This window comes from Zootoca vivipara, chromosome 12 (assembly GCF_965207765.1).
Source record: "Zootoca vivipara chromosome 12, rZooViv2.hap1.1, whole genome shotgun sequence".
Lineage (NCBI taxonomy): Eukaryota > Metazoa > Chordata > Lepidosauria > Squamata > Lacertidae > Zootoca > Zootoca vivipara.
The window spans coordinates 7,306,710-7,326,157 of record NC_142595.1 but is presented as its reverse complement, the minus strand read 5'-3'; the positions used below and the strand labels follow the sequence as shown (position 1 = coordinate 7,326,157).

The following is a 19,448-nucleotide window of genomic DNA, read 5'->3' as shown; positions in this document are numbered from 1 at the left end:
TAGAGAGTTTCCTTCTTTTTGCAAAAGGTGATAAATTATTGAAATGTTGAGAAGAGTGAGGATGTGGGACTTGGCATTAGTATGCGTCTGGCGAGAGAAGGAGAATCACAAGACAATAATTTCCTTGATGCTGATTGCAGGAGACGTAATGGAAGACAGAAAAGTTTATTTTTTTTTTTACTAACAGAACTGATTGTGAGGAAAACCGTGATTTATATAATAGGAAATATGTATAGAATTCAATCTTTGTAATGTAATGTAGTTTGAGACTGTTCGTAAATACAAATGCTACAGCTTCTATTTTCACCTCTAAATGATGACAGTTCAGCTGAACAAAATGCTCACTGAACATTCACAATCTACTACTGGTGGCTACTTGGATAATTTTCCTCCCCTCTATTCCCCCCCCCCTCTCACTGCCCATGGTGTTATTTGCCCACTTTGCCATTCAATCTATTTGGCCGTAATAGCCAATTTTATTTATATTTATGGATGGAATTATCTGGGGGAGATGGATGGGGGTACTGAGTTAGATTGAGTTGGTGATGCGGGCAAATGAGAGTAAGAACTGTGAGGGCAGAGGAAGAAAAAGAACATGGTCCGAAGGAGAAACAGTTTTGGTCCATCCCAACCCTAATGTGTAATCTTGGTTCCTCCAGAGGCATTTTACAGATTTTATGTGCATTTCTTATTTGTTTATGTAATTGTTTCCTAGTCCGAAACACAAGTGCAGTGAATGGAAAACTTCTACAACTGCATTTATAAACTATGATATAGTTTTAATTCTATTATTGTTTAAAATGATTTTTTTAATTATTATTTTTTGTTGTGTTTTTCGCTGTTCTTATTTCATCTGTAAGCCGACCTCAGTCCCTGTCAACTAACTCTCCCTCACGCCCCCCCCCCTGCCACCCCAGGGAAAATTTAAGACAAATTCATAGGGGTATCTCTTTCCCTCACCCCCGGTGTGAAAACACAATAAAGGAAATTTCACCTGCCAAAGTTCTTCCTATCAAGCAGCTGTTCAATGATTATTTTTGTTAGACGAGATCAGAGTCCTTCTTCTGTGGGGCTGTCAGACCTAAGTCCTTGGGGCTTTATTATGTCCTTTAGTTTCTCTTATGTGATCTGTGCCACCCTGAGTACCCTCCCCAGAATTATTGCATTATTTTCGGGTAAGGGAGCGGATTCCCTTATCTGTTGCAGCATCTGTGTCTCCTATTATTACCTTTCCGCTTGCAGCACAGAAGTAGGGCGAGTGGAAGAGAGCTGAGTGCAGGACGTTGGAAAACAGTGAAGTGCGTTGATTTGCTTGTTTGTATGGCCGAGAAGCAAGAGTGTGAGAAGAACAGTAGTTGCCCCCCATGGCCAGTTCAGGAACAGAATTGTTTAGGCTTGCAGAAAGGTGCAGAAAGTGGACATCAGTTGCAGGCCCGTCCTAGCCATAGAGGCTAGTGCCGCGGAGAACCACGGCGCCGGGCGCTGGAGGGTGCTGGAAGGGCGCCAAGTGAGCGCAGGGTTCCGGTGATCTGACCAGGACTGCGCTCCATGAGCTGAGAGGCTGCGCCGTGTCTCTCTCCTTCTCCGAGGACTCCGCACTGTGCCTCCTCGTTTCCCCAGCGCTGGGTTCCGCTCAGTCGAACTTCTCCACCAGCGCGCGCACAGCGCCCAAGCAGCTCTTGCTGGTCCCGCGGTGCGCGTGCTGGTGGCGAAGCTTGACTGAGCAAAACCCAGCGCTGGGGAAACGAGAAGGAGGCGCAGCACGGAGTCCTCAGAGGTGGCCTCCCGCTGTTGCCGCGGTCCTCTTGGCACTCCCTTGGAGAGGCTTTGGAGGGGGGCGCTGGAGGGACCTTAGCGCCAGGGCACTGGATGGGCTTAAGAAGGCCCTGATCAGTTGGCATGTGACCTCAAGCAGGAGCAGGAAAGAGAGTGGTTTAGATAGGGGTGCTCAAGTCCAGCAGAGGTGGCAATGGGATTTGGGGAGGCAAGTGGTGAGGAACACTTTTAGAAAACAATTTGTTCTACTATTCTTTCTGCTTTCCCCAATCAAACCCAGCTTCCTGTGTCCCCAGGACATCAGCTAGGTACAAAGCTTGGATCCCGCTGCCTTTCAAACACATTTGGATTTTGACACTCTGAGCTAGCCCAGCAGGCAGTCAGATATATCTGGCAGTTCATATGTAGAAATGGAAGTACAGTAATAGCCACTCCCTGTTCTCACTGGCACCTCCCCAGACCCGGCAGCACCTGGTACAGTGGTACCTTGGTTCTCGGACTTAATCCGTTCTGGGAGTCTGTTCAACTCTCGAAACCATTCAAAAACCAAGGCGTGACTTCCGGTTGGCTGCAGGAGTTTCCTGCAATCAAGAGGAAGCCACGTCAGACATTCAGCTTCTGAAAAATGTTGCAAACCGGAACACTTACTTCCGGGTTTGCGGCGTTCGGGAGCCAAGTCGTTTGAGTACCAAGGTACCACTGTATTATGTTGCATAATACTTTGGCATATTGTGGTTGTGAGGGACAGGGGATATCGCGAAGTCCCTCCCCTCCTGAGTTCAAGCCCATCCCCGAGCACAGGGGAAAGCAGAGAGAGTTCCGATTCCAGTGGGGAAGCAGGAAGTCGTGTCCGAGGCTCAGGCAAGGTAGAGGAGCCAGGGTCCCAGGTGGGACAGGAAGGGGCAAATAAGGGGGGGGGAGACCCATCCCCCCAACTCCGGAATTACGCAGAAAGAGGAGGGGAAAGAGGATGGGTCTGCCAAAGCTTTTGTGTTGGAGAAAGACGCGCCAAAAGCCATTTGGAGGTTCTGAACCCGACTGAACACCTAGCTCCGTGTATATAGCAATGACTTCAGCACTGTAAATACGCAGCACCAATAAAAGAATAAAATGCAGAGCTGTGTAGAGTCGTTACTCTGAAGTAGCCCGCTCCGGCCACTGTGACAGCAACCTCCGAAATTTTTTTGGGCTACTTTGGAGTTGCCGGGATGAGTGCGTCAGAGGCGGAGAAATGGCGGCAGATCGCGGAGAAAGCCCAACAGAACCTGCAGCAACTGGCGCTGCAGGCACAGGGGGAATTAAAGGCAGCTAAAGAAGAAACCAAGAAGTTCCAGGAGGACCGGCTACAACTTGCGGAACAGGTGAGAGCGCTTCAGGAAAAAGAGCAGCAATTAAGGGCAGTGGCGGTAGAGCTCCAAAACAAGCTGGATGCCGAGAAAAACAAGGCGGGAGGGGCCCCCCCACTCCAAGTGCTGCCAGGAAGGAGAGCGGGGACCCTAGTAAGCAAGTTCAATGGAGACCCGAGGGAATATCATGGCTTTGAGACTGAGATCGTGTATGCTCTTGAGCTGCACCATGATGAGTTCCCTGATGATGAGCACAGGGTAGCGTTTATTGTGGAACACCTTACAGGGACAGCCAGGGAGTGGCTAAGACCGTTAATAGCGACAAAAAATCCTTGCATGAAGAATGTCAAACTATTTCTAGAGGCTTTAAAAACTATGTATGTGTCCGATAGTCATATGGACCAGACCAAGGAGGAACTGCATAATTTAAGGCAAAGAACAATGACAGTTCGCGAATATTGGGCGAGATTCACCATGCTAGTGCACAGACTGGGGTGGGAACTGCACTCGCCTCCGATGGAAGCGGCGTTCTACCTGGGGTTGAATGAGGATGTGAAAGATGAGCTCTCGAGAGGTCCAAAGCCCAGTAATATGGATCAGCTGAGCAAAGCGGCTCTGGCGGTGGGGGTGAGACAGGAATCCCGGTGGAACGACAAGCAAGCAACGCGCGCAAAGCGGGCTTGGTTCCCACGGTCGCAGGAGAAGCCACTCCCCCAACAACCCTTCCAAGCCACGCCTGGGACCAGCCAGGACCAGGAACCCATGCAAATTGATAGCGCGCGCGCGCGCGCGGGCTTTTCAAACCCCAGCGGCGACAAGACACAAGGAGGGAAGGGGCGGGAATTGCTTTCTCTGCAACTCCCCCCAGCATCTCGTCAGAGACTGCCCACGTCGCAGAGAGTGGCAAGGAAAGGCGGGAACGGTTGTGCCCTCCCCCACTGACGCAGCACCACAGCAGGGAAACGGGAAAGCCTGGTTGCAGGAGACAAGGGGCAGCAGCCAGGCGCAGTCAGCAGACAACAGCCCCAGCCCGCCCACCCGCACAGCGAGGAGCAGAGCCAGCCCACCCCTCCCAGAGCAGGAGTGGTTCTAGAAGTGACGCTAACGCTCCCAAATGGCTATCCCCTGACAGTCCTCGCCTTAATTGACAGTGGTGCATCTGCCAACTTCTGCTCGAGAAACTTTGCAGAAGAGCACCAAATACAGCTTCTGCAGCTGGACTTTCCCTTGCACGTAGCCACCATTGACGGCAGGGAGCTGCTGGGAGGGGCCATCACTCATCAAACCCCCCCCCCCATGAGAATGACGGTGGGAAGGCACTCTGAGACACTGGCATTCAACGTCACCACCATCTCAGACCCCCCCATCGTCTTGGGCATGAGCTGGCTGGCGCGCCACGACCCCTCCATCAGTTGGCACCAGAGATGCATCACGTTTGGCTCAGACTATTGTCTGGAACATTGCATGCAGCACCAACCAGGGGAGGGGCCTCCAATAGCCACGGTGGCCACCATGCACGTCAAGGGGGGTGAGGCGATACCCAAACCATACTGGGACCTGCAGGAGGTCTTCAGCGAAGCGGAGTCCGACCACCTACCCCCACACAGGTCTTTTGACTGCCAGATCAACCTGGTGCCAGGGGCAACGATACCCCCAGCCAAGCTGTACGCCATGTCAGATCAGGAGCTGGAGGATCTGCGTGCGTTTATAGACAAGAACCTCAAACGGGGGTTCATCAGAGAAAGCAAGGCAGCAGGGGGCAGCCCGGTCTTCTGGGTGGACAAGAAAGACACGCAACAGCGCCGTCTTGTGGTGGATTTTAGACGGCTCAATTCAGTGACAGAGCCAGTGGCTTTCCCCATGCCCAGAGTGGACGATCTCCTGACAGCGGCACGCAGGGGCAAGATTTTCACCAAGCTAGACCTGAGGGGGGCGTACAACTTGATCAGGATCCGGGAAGGCGATGAGTGGAAAACCACGATGTTCACGCCTCTGGGCTCTTTTGAATATCTGGTGATGCCCTTCGGGTTGCAAGGGGGCTCAGCATGCTTCCAGGCCTTCATGCACCACGTCCTGGGGTCCCTCCTCTTCAAGAACTGCTTGGTCTTCCTGGATGACATCCTTATATATTCCAATGACCCAGTGCAGCATGTGAAGGATGTCAGGGAGGTGTTGCAGCGCCTGAAGGAGAACCACCTGTATGTGAAGCTGGAGAAGTGCAAGTTTCACACCAAAGAGGTGGACTTCCTTGGCTACAAGCTGTCAGACAAGGGGCTGGCGATGGACAAGGACAAGGTGCAGGCCATCCTGGACTGGCACAGCCCCAGGACGCGCAAAGATGCCCAACGCCTACTAGGCTTCGCTAACTTCTACAGGAAGTTCATCAAGAACTTCTCTCGTGTCACGGCTCCTATCACCGACTGCCTGAGAGGCAAGCAGAAGTTCCGGTGGACACCGGAGGCGCAGGCAGCGTTCGAAAGCCTCAAGAGGGTGTTCGCTTCAGACCAGCACCTGTTCCACGTGGTGCAGGATGCGCCCCTACGCCTGGAGACAGATGCTTCAGACAAGGCTTTGGGAGCGATTCTGTTGCAACTGGACGCCAACAGAGAGTGGAGACCCTGTGCCTTCTTCTCCAGGAAGCTGACCCAGCCAGAACGCAACTACACAGTGTTTGATAGGGAACTTCTCGCGATCCACGCTGCGTTCCAGCACTGGCGACACTTCCTGGTGGGCGCCAAGCACCCCATCCAGGTGTGCACAGACCACAAGAACCTGGAGTTCTGGAGAACTGCCAGGGTGCTCAACCAGCGGCAGATACGGTGGGCAGAGTTCTTCTCGAACTTCAACTTCTCCATCCACTACATCCCGGGGGAGCAGAATGTCAGGGCGGATGCCCTATCCCGCAAGCCAGAGTACATGGAGGAGGAGTTGCCACCAGCACCCAGGCACATTTTCCCCCCATCAGCATGGTCCTGCGGAGCAGCAGTGGTGAGCGAGGCAGAACTCACAGCACGGACAGCAGCTGATGAATTTGCCACCCGCATCTTCAGAGAACTGAGAGGGGGGAGGGAGCAGGCAAAAGACTTCACAGACCGCAGGGGGCTGCTTTTCTACAAGGGTGCACTGTACCTGCCCACCACCCAGCTTAGACGTAAGGTCCTCAAGCAGATGCACGACAACCCAACGGCGGGTCATTTTGGAAGGGACAAAACCGCTCACCTAGTCATGAGACACTTCTGGTGGCCAGGGGTGCGGGAAGATGTTAGAGACTATGTACGGGGCTGTGACACCTGCCAATGAGCAAAGGTGGTCAGAGCAGCACCAGCAGGGTTGCTGGAGCCATTAGCCACCCCGCACAGGCCGTGGGAAGTAGTGTCAATGGACTTCATCACAGACCTGCCGTCGTCCAGGGGCAAGACCGCAGTGTTGGTGGTGGTGGACCTTATGTCCAAAATGTGCCATTTTATACCGTGTGCCAGGGCGGTCTCTGCAGAAGAGACAGCCAAACTGTTTGTTGACCACGTATTCAGACTGCATGGATTACCTTTAAGGGTTATTTCGGATAGAGGCCGCCAATTTGTTTCCAGGTTCTGGAGGCGGCTCATGAACCTCCTGCAGGTGGAGGTTAGCTTGTCGACGGCTCGGCACCCGCAGACCAATGGACAGGCAGAGAGGGTCAACGCCATTCTGCAGCAGTACCTGAGATGCTACGTCAGCCAGAGGCAAACGGACTGGGTGGATCGCCTGCCACTGGCAGAATTTGCCTACAACAATGCGGTGCACGTCTCCACAGGGGTGTCGCCCTTTAAGGCCAACTACGGGCGTGACCTCAGATCTTTCCCGGAGAGGGAGGGGGAGGAGGAGGAGGAGGGCCCGCAGGCAGAGGATTGGGCAGAGGAGCTGGAGACGGTGCACCAGCAGCTCAGAGAACACTTGGAGAGGGCCAAGGAAGCGTACAAAAAGGGGGCAGATCGCCACAGGCGACCGGGGGAGGTCATCAGGGTGGGGGACAAGGTTTGGTTGTCCTCGGAGGGCCTTCCCACCAGAGGGAGGTGCAAGAAGCTGGCACCCAGAAGGTTGGGCCCTTTCACGGTCACGCAGCAGGTAAACCCGGTGGCATACAGGCTGGCACTGCCAGAGGACATGAGGGTGCATCCAGTGTTTCATAGATCGCTGCTGTCGCCGTACAGGGAAAGCAGCAGGCTCCGAGACAGCGAACAAACCCCCGAGGGAGGGGGGCAGAGGGAAGGCAGGGAGCAACTCAATGAGGCCACGGCCATCCTTGATTCACGGAGAGGGGTGGGGGGCCTGGAGTACCTCATGGCATGGGAGGATGCTCCACCGTCACAGAATGAATGGGTCCCAGCCACTCAGATACAGGAGGAATTCCTGGTAGAAGAATTTCATGCCCTCTTTCCCCACAGACCCAAGCCCTGGCACATGGAAAGGGAGGGGGAGGGGGAGGAAGCACGGGAGAGCAGTTCACCATGGCGCTGGGAAGCGGAGTTTGAGGAACCAGAGGACGAGGTATGGGCGTCACCGAGATCCACCCAGTCAGAGGAAGAAGCAGATTGGCAGAACATTTTTACCCCCACCAGCTCTGACACCACGGACTTTTTAGGATTCCCGTCCTCCCAGGCGGAAGGGGGGGGCTCGCAGGACTGGGGGGAGGTGTTCACACCAACGGGCTCGGAAAGTACTGAGTTCTTAGGCTTCCAGTCGTCACCGACACCTGGGGGGGGGACCTGGGGAGGGGAGAAGGAGAGCTTGGGAGGGGGGTGGATGTGAGGGACAGGGGATATCGCGAAGTCCCTCCCCTCCTGAGTTCAAGCCCATCCCCGAGCACAGGGGAAAGCAGAGAGAGTTCCGATTCCAGTGGGGAAGCAGGAAGTCGTGTCCGAGGCTCAGGCAAGGTAGAGGAGCCAGGGTCCCAGGTGGGACAGGAAGGGGCAAATAAGGGGGGGAGACCCATCCCCCCAACTCCGGAATTACGCAGAAAGAGGAGGGGAAAGAGGATGGGTCTGCCAAAGCTTTTGTGTTGGAGAAAGACGCGCCAAAAGCCATTCGGAGGTTCTGAACCCGACTGAACACCTAGCTCCGTGTATATAGCAATGACTTCAGCACTGTAAATACGCAGCACCAATAAAAGAATAAAATGCAGAGCTGTGTAGAGTCGTTACTCTGAAGTAGCCCGCTCCGGCCACTGTGACAGTGGTTCTCTTTGGCTGGCCTAATAGCTGTCATGTTAGCTTTATTCTCCATTAATTTGTCTTCTGTTCTTTAAAGCAAACAAACACCTATGCTAGGGCCACTGCAACATCATCTTGCAGTGAAATCTATAACCTGATTATGCACTGAAAAAAAGTATTACATTTTGTCGCTGCATAACCTATTGCCAGTCAACTTCACTGGGTAAAATGTGTGGACTGATTATGGCAACATCAGGCTAGATTTGTCTGTGTATACACAGAAAAAAGGCACATGCCATTCTGTTGGAAACTGCTCCCTATCTCTGCAGGAATGCCAGGTTTTCTGCAATCTGAGTGAGAGCCAAACTAGACCGCATCCACAGCAATTGCATGGTGTTTTTTTTTTCCTTTGGGAGTAATCCCATAAAATTATATATCAATGGAAAGATAATTTAATGAAGAATGTAATGCCACAAAGCTTGTTCAATTATCTGTATTCTATCAAACGTTGTAGCCAAATAACCAGCAAAAGGAAGCACAACAGGTTGATATGCAGTAGCTTTCCTTCATTTGAAAGTAGCCAATGAGCATGAGTGTTTAGAGAGCCAATCAGGTGTTATGAGCCACTTTTCCCGAAAGGTTTCCACAATGTTGGCCACTAGTGTAATTGCAGAGAAGCCTGCCTGCTTAAATATCCCTTAATAACAGCCAATGTTCTGTGTCTGCCTTTGCCATTTAAGCTCTAGTACGCTATGTGAGTGTTGAGTTGGCTCCCAGGGACTTTTCAAAAGTGTGAATGTGACGAGCATCTGGTTGAGGCTGCTTATATCATACAAGGAAATCCCTCAGGGAACTGGCACTGGCGTGTGGTTCCCAGCTGAACGTACAGTTAGTGGATACCCCCGGTTTGCTACAACGAAGAGCTTTTGCAAGCCTCTGCTTTACACTTGGACCCCTTTCTCGGGGACAGCAAATTGGCAGAAGGTGTCAGCTGGTCCCCAATGAAGACTAGACAGCTTTTCCTTTCTCTTTTGTGCAAATCAGGTGACAAACTTGACAGGAAGGAGGCAACAGGGATAGATCAGATTTAACTCTGCTCACCTAGCAGGCAATCCAGGGCTAGGCTAGCAAGGTGTCATCAAAGGCTGTAGCGCATGAATAGGTAGCTATGGCATTGCATTAAACGAATGCTGCATTTCAAACCGGATTGACCTGCATACAGTAGATCTCAAACATGCTATTGACAGAGATTCCATCTTCCCAACATATGTTGAAAGTGAAAGTATGAAGAATTATAAAGTGTTATACCTTGGCTTGGAGCTGTGTGCTATGGAACGATAGGATGACCTCAGTTTGTCCCTGTTGCCCCCTTAACAATAAGCATCACTGACACCATTGTTTAAAAATCTGCTTTGGCTGCCCATCTACTATTGAGCCAGGTTCAAGGTCCTTGCATTAATTTACAAAGCCCAGAACAACTTAGGGTCCAGGGTACTTCAGGCACCACTTAAACCTTTATATCCCAGCTTGATCCCTGAGATTATCTGCTGGAGTAGTGCTGGCAGTTCCTTGAGTTGGAAAGGCTCCTTTGACAATTGCAAGAAAACGAATTTACAGTGTCAATGGCACAGTCTTCTGTTTCAACATTTATGCACATCATGGAAACTTTTCTATTCCATCAGGGTTATTCAGGCAGTGAAGAACACATCTTTCCATAATTGCTAGATTTTAACTTTTTAATTTTTGTTTAAACGGATGGTTTCATGGATAATTGCTGCATGCTGCTCTGATATTTCTAACAAACAGTGGTAAGTGTGTGTGTGTGTGTGTGTGTGTGTGTATGTATATATATATATATATATATATATATATATATATATATATATATATATATAATCTCAGTTATATAAAGCAGGGGTTGGCCGCATTCCAATGTCAGGCTATTGACATAGTTCTGCTGCCTGTTGGTTGCGAGGATTCTTACAAAGTCTCTGGCATGTCACTTGTTTTGCTGAGATAAGCAAGAATCCATTCTCAGGATAACTTAAACACAGTTTGGTTATGCCTTCACTGCTGAGAGAATCTGACTGTGCACTCCTTATTCGAAAATGTAAAGCAGCTTAGTGGACCACCCACCAAGATAATCTTAGACAAGTCTCCCCCAGTTTTGTGCCCTCTAAAAGTTTTTAACTAAGACTCCCATCAGCCCCAGCTAGTTGGCCATGCTGGCTGGGACTGATGGGAGATAGAGTCCAAACTACTGGAGAGCATCAGGTTGAGGAACACCTGTCTTAGATGGCTGGCTGGCTGGCTGATATAACATGGATTTTGTGCTTCTCGCCTGAAAAGTCTGAACCAGACAACATCCCAGTTCTGCCTTATGCTCTGAGTGGGGTTTTCATTCTGTGGCCTCTGTGGGATGGAGCCAGGGCCAGTTGAAGACATTTTGGCATCTGAGGCAAGCCACAAAATGGTGATCCCAACCCCCACCCCTGCCAGGGAAGAATGGTGGTTGCAGATCTGCATCAGGAACAAGGAGGGAATCATGATCTGCATTGGGAACAAGGGGGGAGTGAAGGTCTGCATTGCAAACGGGGGGGGGGGGAGAGACCAGCATTGTCTCCTGCTTGCCAAGATGTCACCTTAGAGGTGAAAGGAGAGGGACTGCCATGGAGTCAGCAGACCAGGCCCACAAGTGAGCATGCCACACCTGTTGCTGCTACCATGGCACTCGCATTGGAAGATGCAATCCTTGGAGGCTGGATATGCTGTTCTGTGGAACCTGTCGCCCGAGGCAGCCACCTCTCCTTGCCTCATGGGTGCATAGATGCCAAGTTCTGGCCTGAGAAATAAGGGACTGGACCGGAAGTAGCAGGCTGGTAGTAGCACTGTCGCCATTTTGGAACTGGGCGGAGCATGCTCAGAAGCTACTTTTGATGCTGCTCTGCCCTGTTCCAAAATGGCTGCCACACCAGAAGTCGCGCTGCCGCCATTTTGGAACTGGGCAAAGCAGCATCAAAAGTCGCTTCTGAGCATGCTCCTCCCAGTTCCAAAATGGCCTCCGCGCCAGAATAAACCAGGAAAAAAAAAATCCGTTTTTTTCGGCTGGGGACAGCTGGAAACACGGGGGTTTCCCGGGGAATACGGGAGACTTGGCAGCTATGCATGGGTGGGCCAGCCTTGGATGGAACCCACCTGTACATAATGCCTTCCAAAGAGCTGGGTTGGTTAAAATTTTCCCCTCCCATAGAAAGTATCTAAGCAAATGGGTTGGGAGGGACTTTGAATCTGATTCTTACCATGTGTTTTTCTCACTTTACACGCCAGGACCCCCCTCTGCTCCCCGGAGTGCCATCTCAAATGTTAACGAGACTAGTGTCTTCCTGGAATGGATTCCTCCTGCTGATACTGGTGGAAGGAAAGATGTGTCTTATTATATTGCATGCAAGAAGTGCAACTGGCACTCGGGTCTCTGTGAGGAGTGTGGTGGTCATGTCAGGTACCTCCCCCAACAAAGCGGCCTGAGAAACACCTCTGTGATGATGGTGGACCTGCTTGCCCACACAAACTATACCTTTGAAATTGAGGCACTGAATGGTGTGTCCGACCAGAGTCCGGCGGCAAGGCAATTTGTGTCAGTCAATGTAACCACAAACCAGGCAGGTAAGTGCAAAGTTTCGCAACGGGATAACTAGGTTCTGTGGGTGGGTTTGCCAGGTGTGGGGCATGCCGGGTTGAGCCCAGCTTGAAATTGCAGAGCTTGGCTTTTGAAAATGAACTTGTGTTTCCTTTCTTTTTCGTTTTCCTCTGCTTACATCACATAAATTACTAAGCCACACAATATAAGAAATGTTTCCTCTCAGGGGCCCGTTTAATAGAGTATTTCTCATTCACTGTCAAATCAGTCATAAATGCAGCCATTTCCCCTTGTTGGTTAAAATCTAGATGTAGCTAAGATTTTTTTTCAACAGCCTTTAAGGCAGTAGTTAGCGCTTTTAAAAGATTGCTTGAAGAAGAAGAAAAGATAGTGACTTTTTAAAGTGTAGGTTTGGCATCAAGAATACATTTGCAAGCTCCTAGCAGAAGAACGAGTGTGATGGCTTGAGGGCAGCGTTTTCTGGAGTGTGGTCTGTGGACCATCAGTGGTCCAAAAGGTTTAGTCAGGTGGTCCTTGGCTTGTCTGTCAATTTGTGGTTGAAGAAAGGAAGATGGCACATCCATCAAGTTGAATACTAGTCATGCTGATTTTATTTTAATGTTTGTTTTATTTCTCATGCTGCATTCTATTGTATTACAGTTCAAATTCTATGGAATTATGGTTCCGCAACAGGCTGAAAAATAATTAAGTGCTCCTCCAAGGACATCAGCAATTCTCCATGGCAGGGAAAAGTCAGGGAACCACTGCTTTAGGGTTTCATTTTTTTTTTTTGCTATATTGCTACAGAAATTACATTGACGGGTCACTCCCCCCACTTTTTAATGAAGGCTTGAATCCAGATGTGCTCTTGTGCAAGTAGAGATACTTTTCCTTACAATTCAAGGTTCTTGCATAAGGAAAGAACGCCAAAATCTACCGGTAGCAGGCAACTTTTTTTGCGCTAAGTCCATGTTGTATGATGTCTGCAGCAACAATTTTCAGGACAGCACTGCTGCCAGAATTTGCTCTGCTGGAGTATCTCTGCATTCAGATTTCGTTATTGAAAACATGATGATAAAAAGGGAGTAGGTTGAAAGAAATCCAAATTATGTTTGATAGCTAAGATCTGATTTCTGATCAGAGTGCCTCAATATTCAAGGGCTGGTGTGGTTTTGTTCAAACCAATTTTCCAAACAAGAATGCTGCAGAATGGGGCAACATGTCCCCAAACTGTAGTTTGGTAGTAAAATGCAGTATTTTTTTTTATTGAAGGTCATAAAAATCTGTTGTTTAGTTTTGGTTACTTGGACTTCCACCAGTATGGCCTTTGAACAAATGGCCCAAACTTGTCAGAGAAGAATTTACTGACTCCTTACTCTGATTTAGCACTCTTTTAAGTCCATAAAACCCACACAGTAGCTTTAGAACATTTCCCTTAGTATTAAAATCAGGGGCAGTATACCTGAGACTATCCACCTGTTCGCAAAGAATTATAATATTTTGTTGCTTTTGCAAACAAACCTTTCCATTCAATGCAGAATTATTGCCAACTTCTTCGCAATAGATATAGTCAGTAAGATTTCTCTTGTTTATAGCTAATGAATGACCATTACAGTATTAAATTATTTTGCTTTTTGTGTGTGTTTAAGAACAAGTTAACCACCTGCATTTTCAGAACTGCAAATTGTAAAATTTGTAAAAGTTTCCCAAATAGTTTAAATTAAAGGGCATGCTTGTCAGATTACACCACTTTGCTTCCAGTTTGCATAAAAAGTAGCCTGTAACTTAGGGGTTTCAAACTTGGGATCTGCTTTTGGACCAAATCTGACAGGTGGGTACAGCCACCTATCTTTCAGTCAACTGATGATGCAAATAAATGGGGTTTGGTTCTTTGAAGACCTGAAACTGGGTCTTCAGATCAGGTGACAGGCAGCAATGTGATACTAAAGGGTTTCCCCTTCTGTTTTGAAGGAGAAGACCTTTCCATTGGCAGCACCTTGATGCCTACTATGTGGCCAGCCAAACTTGGGTGCATGAGAGACCTCTGTGCACCCTGATCATGCAGGATCACTCTCCTGTTGCATCAGGCGATGGTGTGGGGTGTGTGTGTCCTGCTTAATGCTAGAGCAGTGATGACAAACCTATGGCACGTGTGTCAGACGTGACATGCAGAGCCCTCACTGCTGGCATGTGCCCCATCGGCCCATCCACACTGTTGTTGTCCCCCCCCATTTGTTCTCCCACTCCTCCTACAGCTTGTATCTGCTACAGCTTGCCTCCGCTGTTAAAACCCAGATCCTTTTTTGTTGTTGTTGCTGGTATCCAGAGATTGGTTTTTAACCCTTTCTGTGCTGTTTTTTCTTGCGCTTTGGCAGACTATGATTGGGTGTGACAGCGTTCGTTTTTTAACCCGTTCTGTGCTGGGTTTTTTGTCACTTTGGCAGACTATGTCAGTGCTGCGTATTAGTTCCAGCGAAGGTATTATTCGTCATTTATTTCTGTTCTCTTCCCCCCAAAAAGCACAGAATCCTGCGGGATTTCTTATCATTACGGGGATAGCTCACAGCCGCCAGAAAACGTAGGTCTATTGCCAATGTAGTCCCAATGCCAGGTATGAATTTGGGCTGTGCCTTGTGACAGGAAAGCCCCAAGCTGGAGAAATGGAAACCTGGTTGAAATTTTTTCAAAGCAGCACATGTCAGTATAATATGTATCTAAAATAAGACCACCAACCTCACTGCGCCTGCATTGGTTGAAAAGCAGTTGACTTTTGCTCAGGAGATGGATACTTTTTTGAGGAATGGGCAGCTCTGCTCGGTTCCACACCACAGAATAAACTTTGTGTGGACAGGGTGATTAATGCCTTCAGGATGGGAAAAATGCACACAGGATTAAACACACACACACACACACACACACACACACACACACACACACACACATCTCCATCTCTCTGTCTCTTCCCATCCCCTGTTGATCTCATGGGTTATTTGAGTTTAAGGAAGGCAATTCTTTTAGTGTGATGTAGTAGATAGTGTTGAATCCAACCAAGATAGTGTTGAAGACCAACCAAGCAGAGACATCAACTTGCCAACAAAGGTCCGTATAGTTAAAACTATGGTTTTCCCATTAGTGATGTATGGAAGTGAGAGCTGGACCATAAAGAAGGCTGATTGCCAAAGAATGGATGCTTTTGAATTATGGTGCTGGAGGAGACTCTTGAGAGTCCCATGGACTACAAGAAGATCAAACCTATCCATTCTGAAGGAGATCAGCCCTGAGTGCTCACTGGAAGGACAGATCGTGAAGCTGAGGCTCCAATACTTTGGCCACCTCATGAGAAGAGAAGACTCCCTAGAAAAGACCCCGATGTTGGGAAAGATTGAGGGCACTAGGAGAAGGGGACGACAGAGGACGAGATGGTTGGACAGTGTTCTTGAAGCTACGAACATGAGTTTGACCAAACTGCGGGAGGCAGTGGAAGACAGGAGTGCCTGGCGTGCTCTGGTCCATGGGGTCACGAAGAGTCGGACACGACTAAACAACTAGACAACAAGTAGATAGTGTTAGGACAGGACTACAGGTGACATTAAACACAGAACTGCTTTGGAAAATGACAGCCTTTTCTAGAGTTCTTTGCCTCTCCAAGTAATGTTTGCTCAGATCTGCTGGGGCAGCACATCCTGTTTCACCACTTGAGGTGACACAGAAACTGCCATCCTGCCCTGTCGTTGCCTCTGTGGCTGCCACCATCTGCTCTGCTACCACCACATCTGCCACGGGTGGAGAAGTGCCGCCATTACTGGCACCAGTTTCAGGCAAGATCGTGTCAATTGGGGTTGAGAGCTTGCCCCAAATGGATGCAAATTGGAGGTGGAGGCAGGGTGCCCACAGTGTTCACACAGGGGGGGGGGCACATCTCCAGCCTAAGGCAGCAGCCCCGCCTTGCCAAATGGCTGGGCTGGCTCTTGAGTTCTACGCATGTCATTCTCCCCCCACTGCACCGCATCCCTGTCAGCAGAAATCCAGTGGGAAAATGTGAACACCCTAGTAAATGTGACAGAACGTACAGTGAGAAAGGGAGAACTTGGCATGGGGGCTGCTGAGAGGAGTTGAGATCCTCAGACAACCAGGTAGATGTCAGGTGAGCACTATTCTGTTTTGCTCAGATCTTCCCTGGAATACTGTGTCAAGTGCTGAACACTCCAGTTCAAGAAAGATACTTGCAAACTAGAAGGTGTTCAGAGGAGGGGCGACAAAGGTGGTGGGGACTCTGAAGACCAAGTCCTGTGAGGAAAGGTTGAAGATATGTTTAGCCTGGAGAAGAGACAATTAAGAGAAGATGTGGCAGCCATCTTCAAATGTTTGAATGATAGCTGCCTAGATGGTGGTGCTAGTCTGTTTTCTGTTGCTCCAGAAAACAAAATCAGTGGGTTTCAGTTACAAGAAAAAGGATTTGGAAGAGTTTGAGATATAGGACAGAGAAACAGACTGCCTCAGAAAATGGCAGACTTTGTGAGAGGTTTTTACAGCAGAGGCTGCCTAGCCATCTATTAGGAATGCCATAGTGTCTGCATCAGCAGAGGGTTGAACTAGATGACTTTTGAGATAACTTTCAACCCTTTGATTCTTGGAAGCTCAGCAGATGGTCATGTTCATGTTGCTTCCCCCTCACACTAGCCTACATCACATTGTTTTTTTCTGAGAGTAAGATGGAATGATATACAAAGTACATCACCCCGAGCTTTGCAGATAAAGTTAGATATACAAATGTGAAGGGTTTTTAAAAAATGGAGGTACAATCAGACAACTTCCCCCTTTTGTGTAGAAGCTGGGTCTACCAAAGTTTGGTAGAAGACGTTTCTCAGGACAAAGACATTATTTTATATTGGCAGTAAGAAATGTTGTGCCTGGAAATTCAGACCATATGCCATGATACTGGTCTGGCAGACTCATTGGTGTTGACAGAAAATCTGCTAGCCAGCACCACAGATGGGGCACTACTTTACCATGTCAAGCCCAAGAAAATTCTTGTGAATTTCAGAATATACAAAAGGCTCATGCATTAAAATTCTGGCTGCTCCAGATGTACATTGCAAGTGCAACTTTTGGTATAAATTTGTTTTTGGTTCTTGCAGGAAATATTTCCTGAAAACTTTGTCTTTTGCTCAAATATTTTTTTTAAAAAAAAATTTCCCCTCTTTTTTTTTTTTATAACTGGCACCCTTAATATGTCTTGCTTTCTTAATTTTCATTTTTGAGTGCAAGGGGTATGTGGAGCATCTAGGAACCCAATTTACACTGGAAATTGCAACAAGAAAACAATCAAACCGGTTCATTTTCCAGACTGAAAAATATAACAATAAGCTGAATCATGTCTTTGAATAGCTAGCAATAGATGATCAGATGATAGAATCCATGAACGACTTTATTGTGAAAAGTTGATCAATTTAATGGCTAATCTATGGTTCTCTGTACATTATTCAAATTGCTGTGACCATTTAGTAGCACTGTGAACAGTAAGACTGGAAAGAGGTGTTCAGAGTCCAATAAATTCATGTGCCAAGAAAACGTGGATTCTGCAATTGATGTAACATGTAACATAAGCAAATCTGTACATATTTCTGCTGAGAGTTTTGCAGTTTATTGAAATACACCATGTACCATCTTTCCATGAATTATTTTTTATTTATTTCACAAGATTTAGATGCCATGTGATTGTTAAAGCAAAAACCTCCAAGTCAGCTTTAAAAATAATAATCTACTAACCCTTTACTCCTGCACCCAAGTGTGAACCGCCATTCTTGCTCACTGATCACCTTATTCAGCTACACCTCAGATGTCTGGCATTTCACTGGAGCTTGCCCACAAAGTTTAAGCCTATGTTTGCATCCATCAGCTTTAAAAGGAAGAATTGAGCTTCTCAGAGTGCCGACTTCCGCACCCGATGCCAATTCCCTGGGCTTGTGTGAAATCAGAGAAACAAGCCCTATTCACATACTCTTGGAATTGTAGGGTTGGAAGGGACCCAAAGGGTCAATTATCCATGGGCCCCTTGAACACCAGCCCCAGCTCCTCCACCATTTTCTTCCCTGTGTTGAGCAGACATGCAGCCTGAAGTAGAATTGTAAGCACAAATGGCTGGACATGGTTACAATCACCCCTGCAACTGGGTTCCTGATTGTGGAGAGATCAAGGGCAGAGGAGGCAGGACTGGCTCGCTCAGCCCTACAGCCCCTCCATAGATACAGATCAAGATGTCCTGGGTTGGGTTTTAGCTGTTAGGAGTGCCCTACTCGCAAGTAGTACTCTGGTAGAGACACATGCCCGACTGACATGTTCTCCCCCTCCTGGTCAGTCGGGAGCTTCAAAAGCTTTCTCCAGCCCGAACATCACAGCGACTGATACTAAGAGACATCAGCACACTTACGGAACAGCAGAGTATTGGCAGTTCGCGTAACAGACTCAATAGCTCAGCATTTTGGCTAAACTACTTTATTTACATATAAAATACTCGGAGCATTCTGACTTAGCTCCTTCCTCTTTCTCATCAGGCAGCAAAGAGAAAGAAACAAAGGACAATAGTCCCACTTCACGGAACACAGTAATACAAAACATCCTGTCTCCGTCACTTCCCACACTGTGGAATGAAAACATACACTGTCATGTGATAGAAAACAATCCCATGACTGCAAACACAGAGCAAGAATCCTAACATTAGCTTCTGTCCATTGTGGTATCATTTGGAGCCAGAAACAAAGGTTCTGCCATCAGGGGTCACCATTGGCTCGTGTTGAGCTAGGTACCAGAAGAAGATAGAGAACCAGCTGAACTCCCTCAGTGCATGCTGCACCAGTTTCCCAGTGGCTTCATGGAAAGAACACCCTTCCCATGTGTTGTACTGTTGTACCAGCACACTGAGGCTGGAACTGGATAATACAAGATTCATGTGGCGGCTGATGCCACATAGCAGCTGCTCACTACCTCATCCTTTTTCCTCATTTAATGTCATGTGATGTGATGTCACCATGCTGCGAGTCTCCTCATCCATGCTCTGTTTCACTGGCTTCTGCTAGAAGTGGCAGGAAAACACACTGTGGAGAAGCATCACATCTCACTTCTTTGATTGCTAGGGATGTTAGTCAGGAGGAGAGAAAGGGCTGGGTGCTGTTTTCGGTGGCACTCACATATGTACCATAACATCTAATGTTGGCTGAAGAAGTCTTCCTACGCCAGAAGGTTTGGGACTATGTGCTACTCTCAGGACACAAAAAGACATCGCTTTTGTGAAAACAGTATTCCTTTTATTTATTTATATTATTAATTTTACAAGCACTACCTTTTGTCCAGTCCCAAACTCCACAAATCTATGCAAATATGTATAATGATATTTCAGGGCCCCGATTTAAATTGGCAGGGGGAAAGGTGTCCAAAACTTGTTGTTTCTTTTCTTAAAATAATCTCCTCAGTGGTGACTCTTCTCCTGCGAGGATTATGATG

At 48.3% G+C, this 19,448-nt stretch overlaps 1 protein-coding gene across 2 annotated transcripts in view; it reads left to right on the top strand.

Annotated features, from left to right (window-relative positions):
• EPHA5 (EPH receptor A5) overlaps window positions 1–19,448 on the top strand; it is a 227,078-nt gene that overhangs the window by 127,042 nt on the left and 80,588 nt on the right. For both annotated transcript variants that reach the window (XM_060282232.2, XM_035135822.3), the window contains exon 5: window positions 11,639–11,974. In XM_060282232.2, the coding sequence (XP_060138215.2) occupies window positions 11,639–11,974 (336 nt within the window). The remainder of the gene's footprint in view (window positions 1–11,638; window positions 11,975–19,448) is intronic.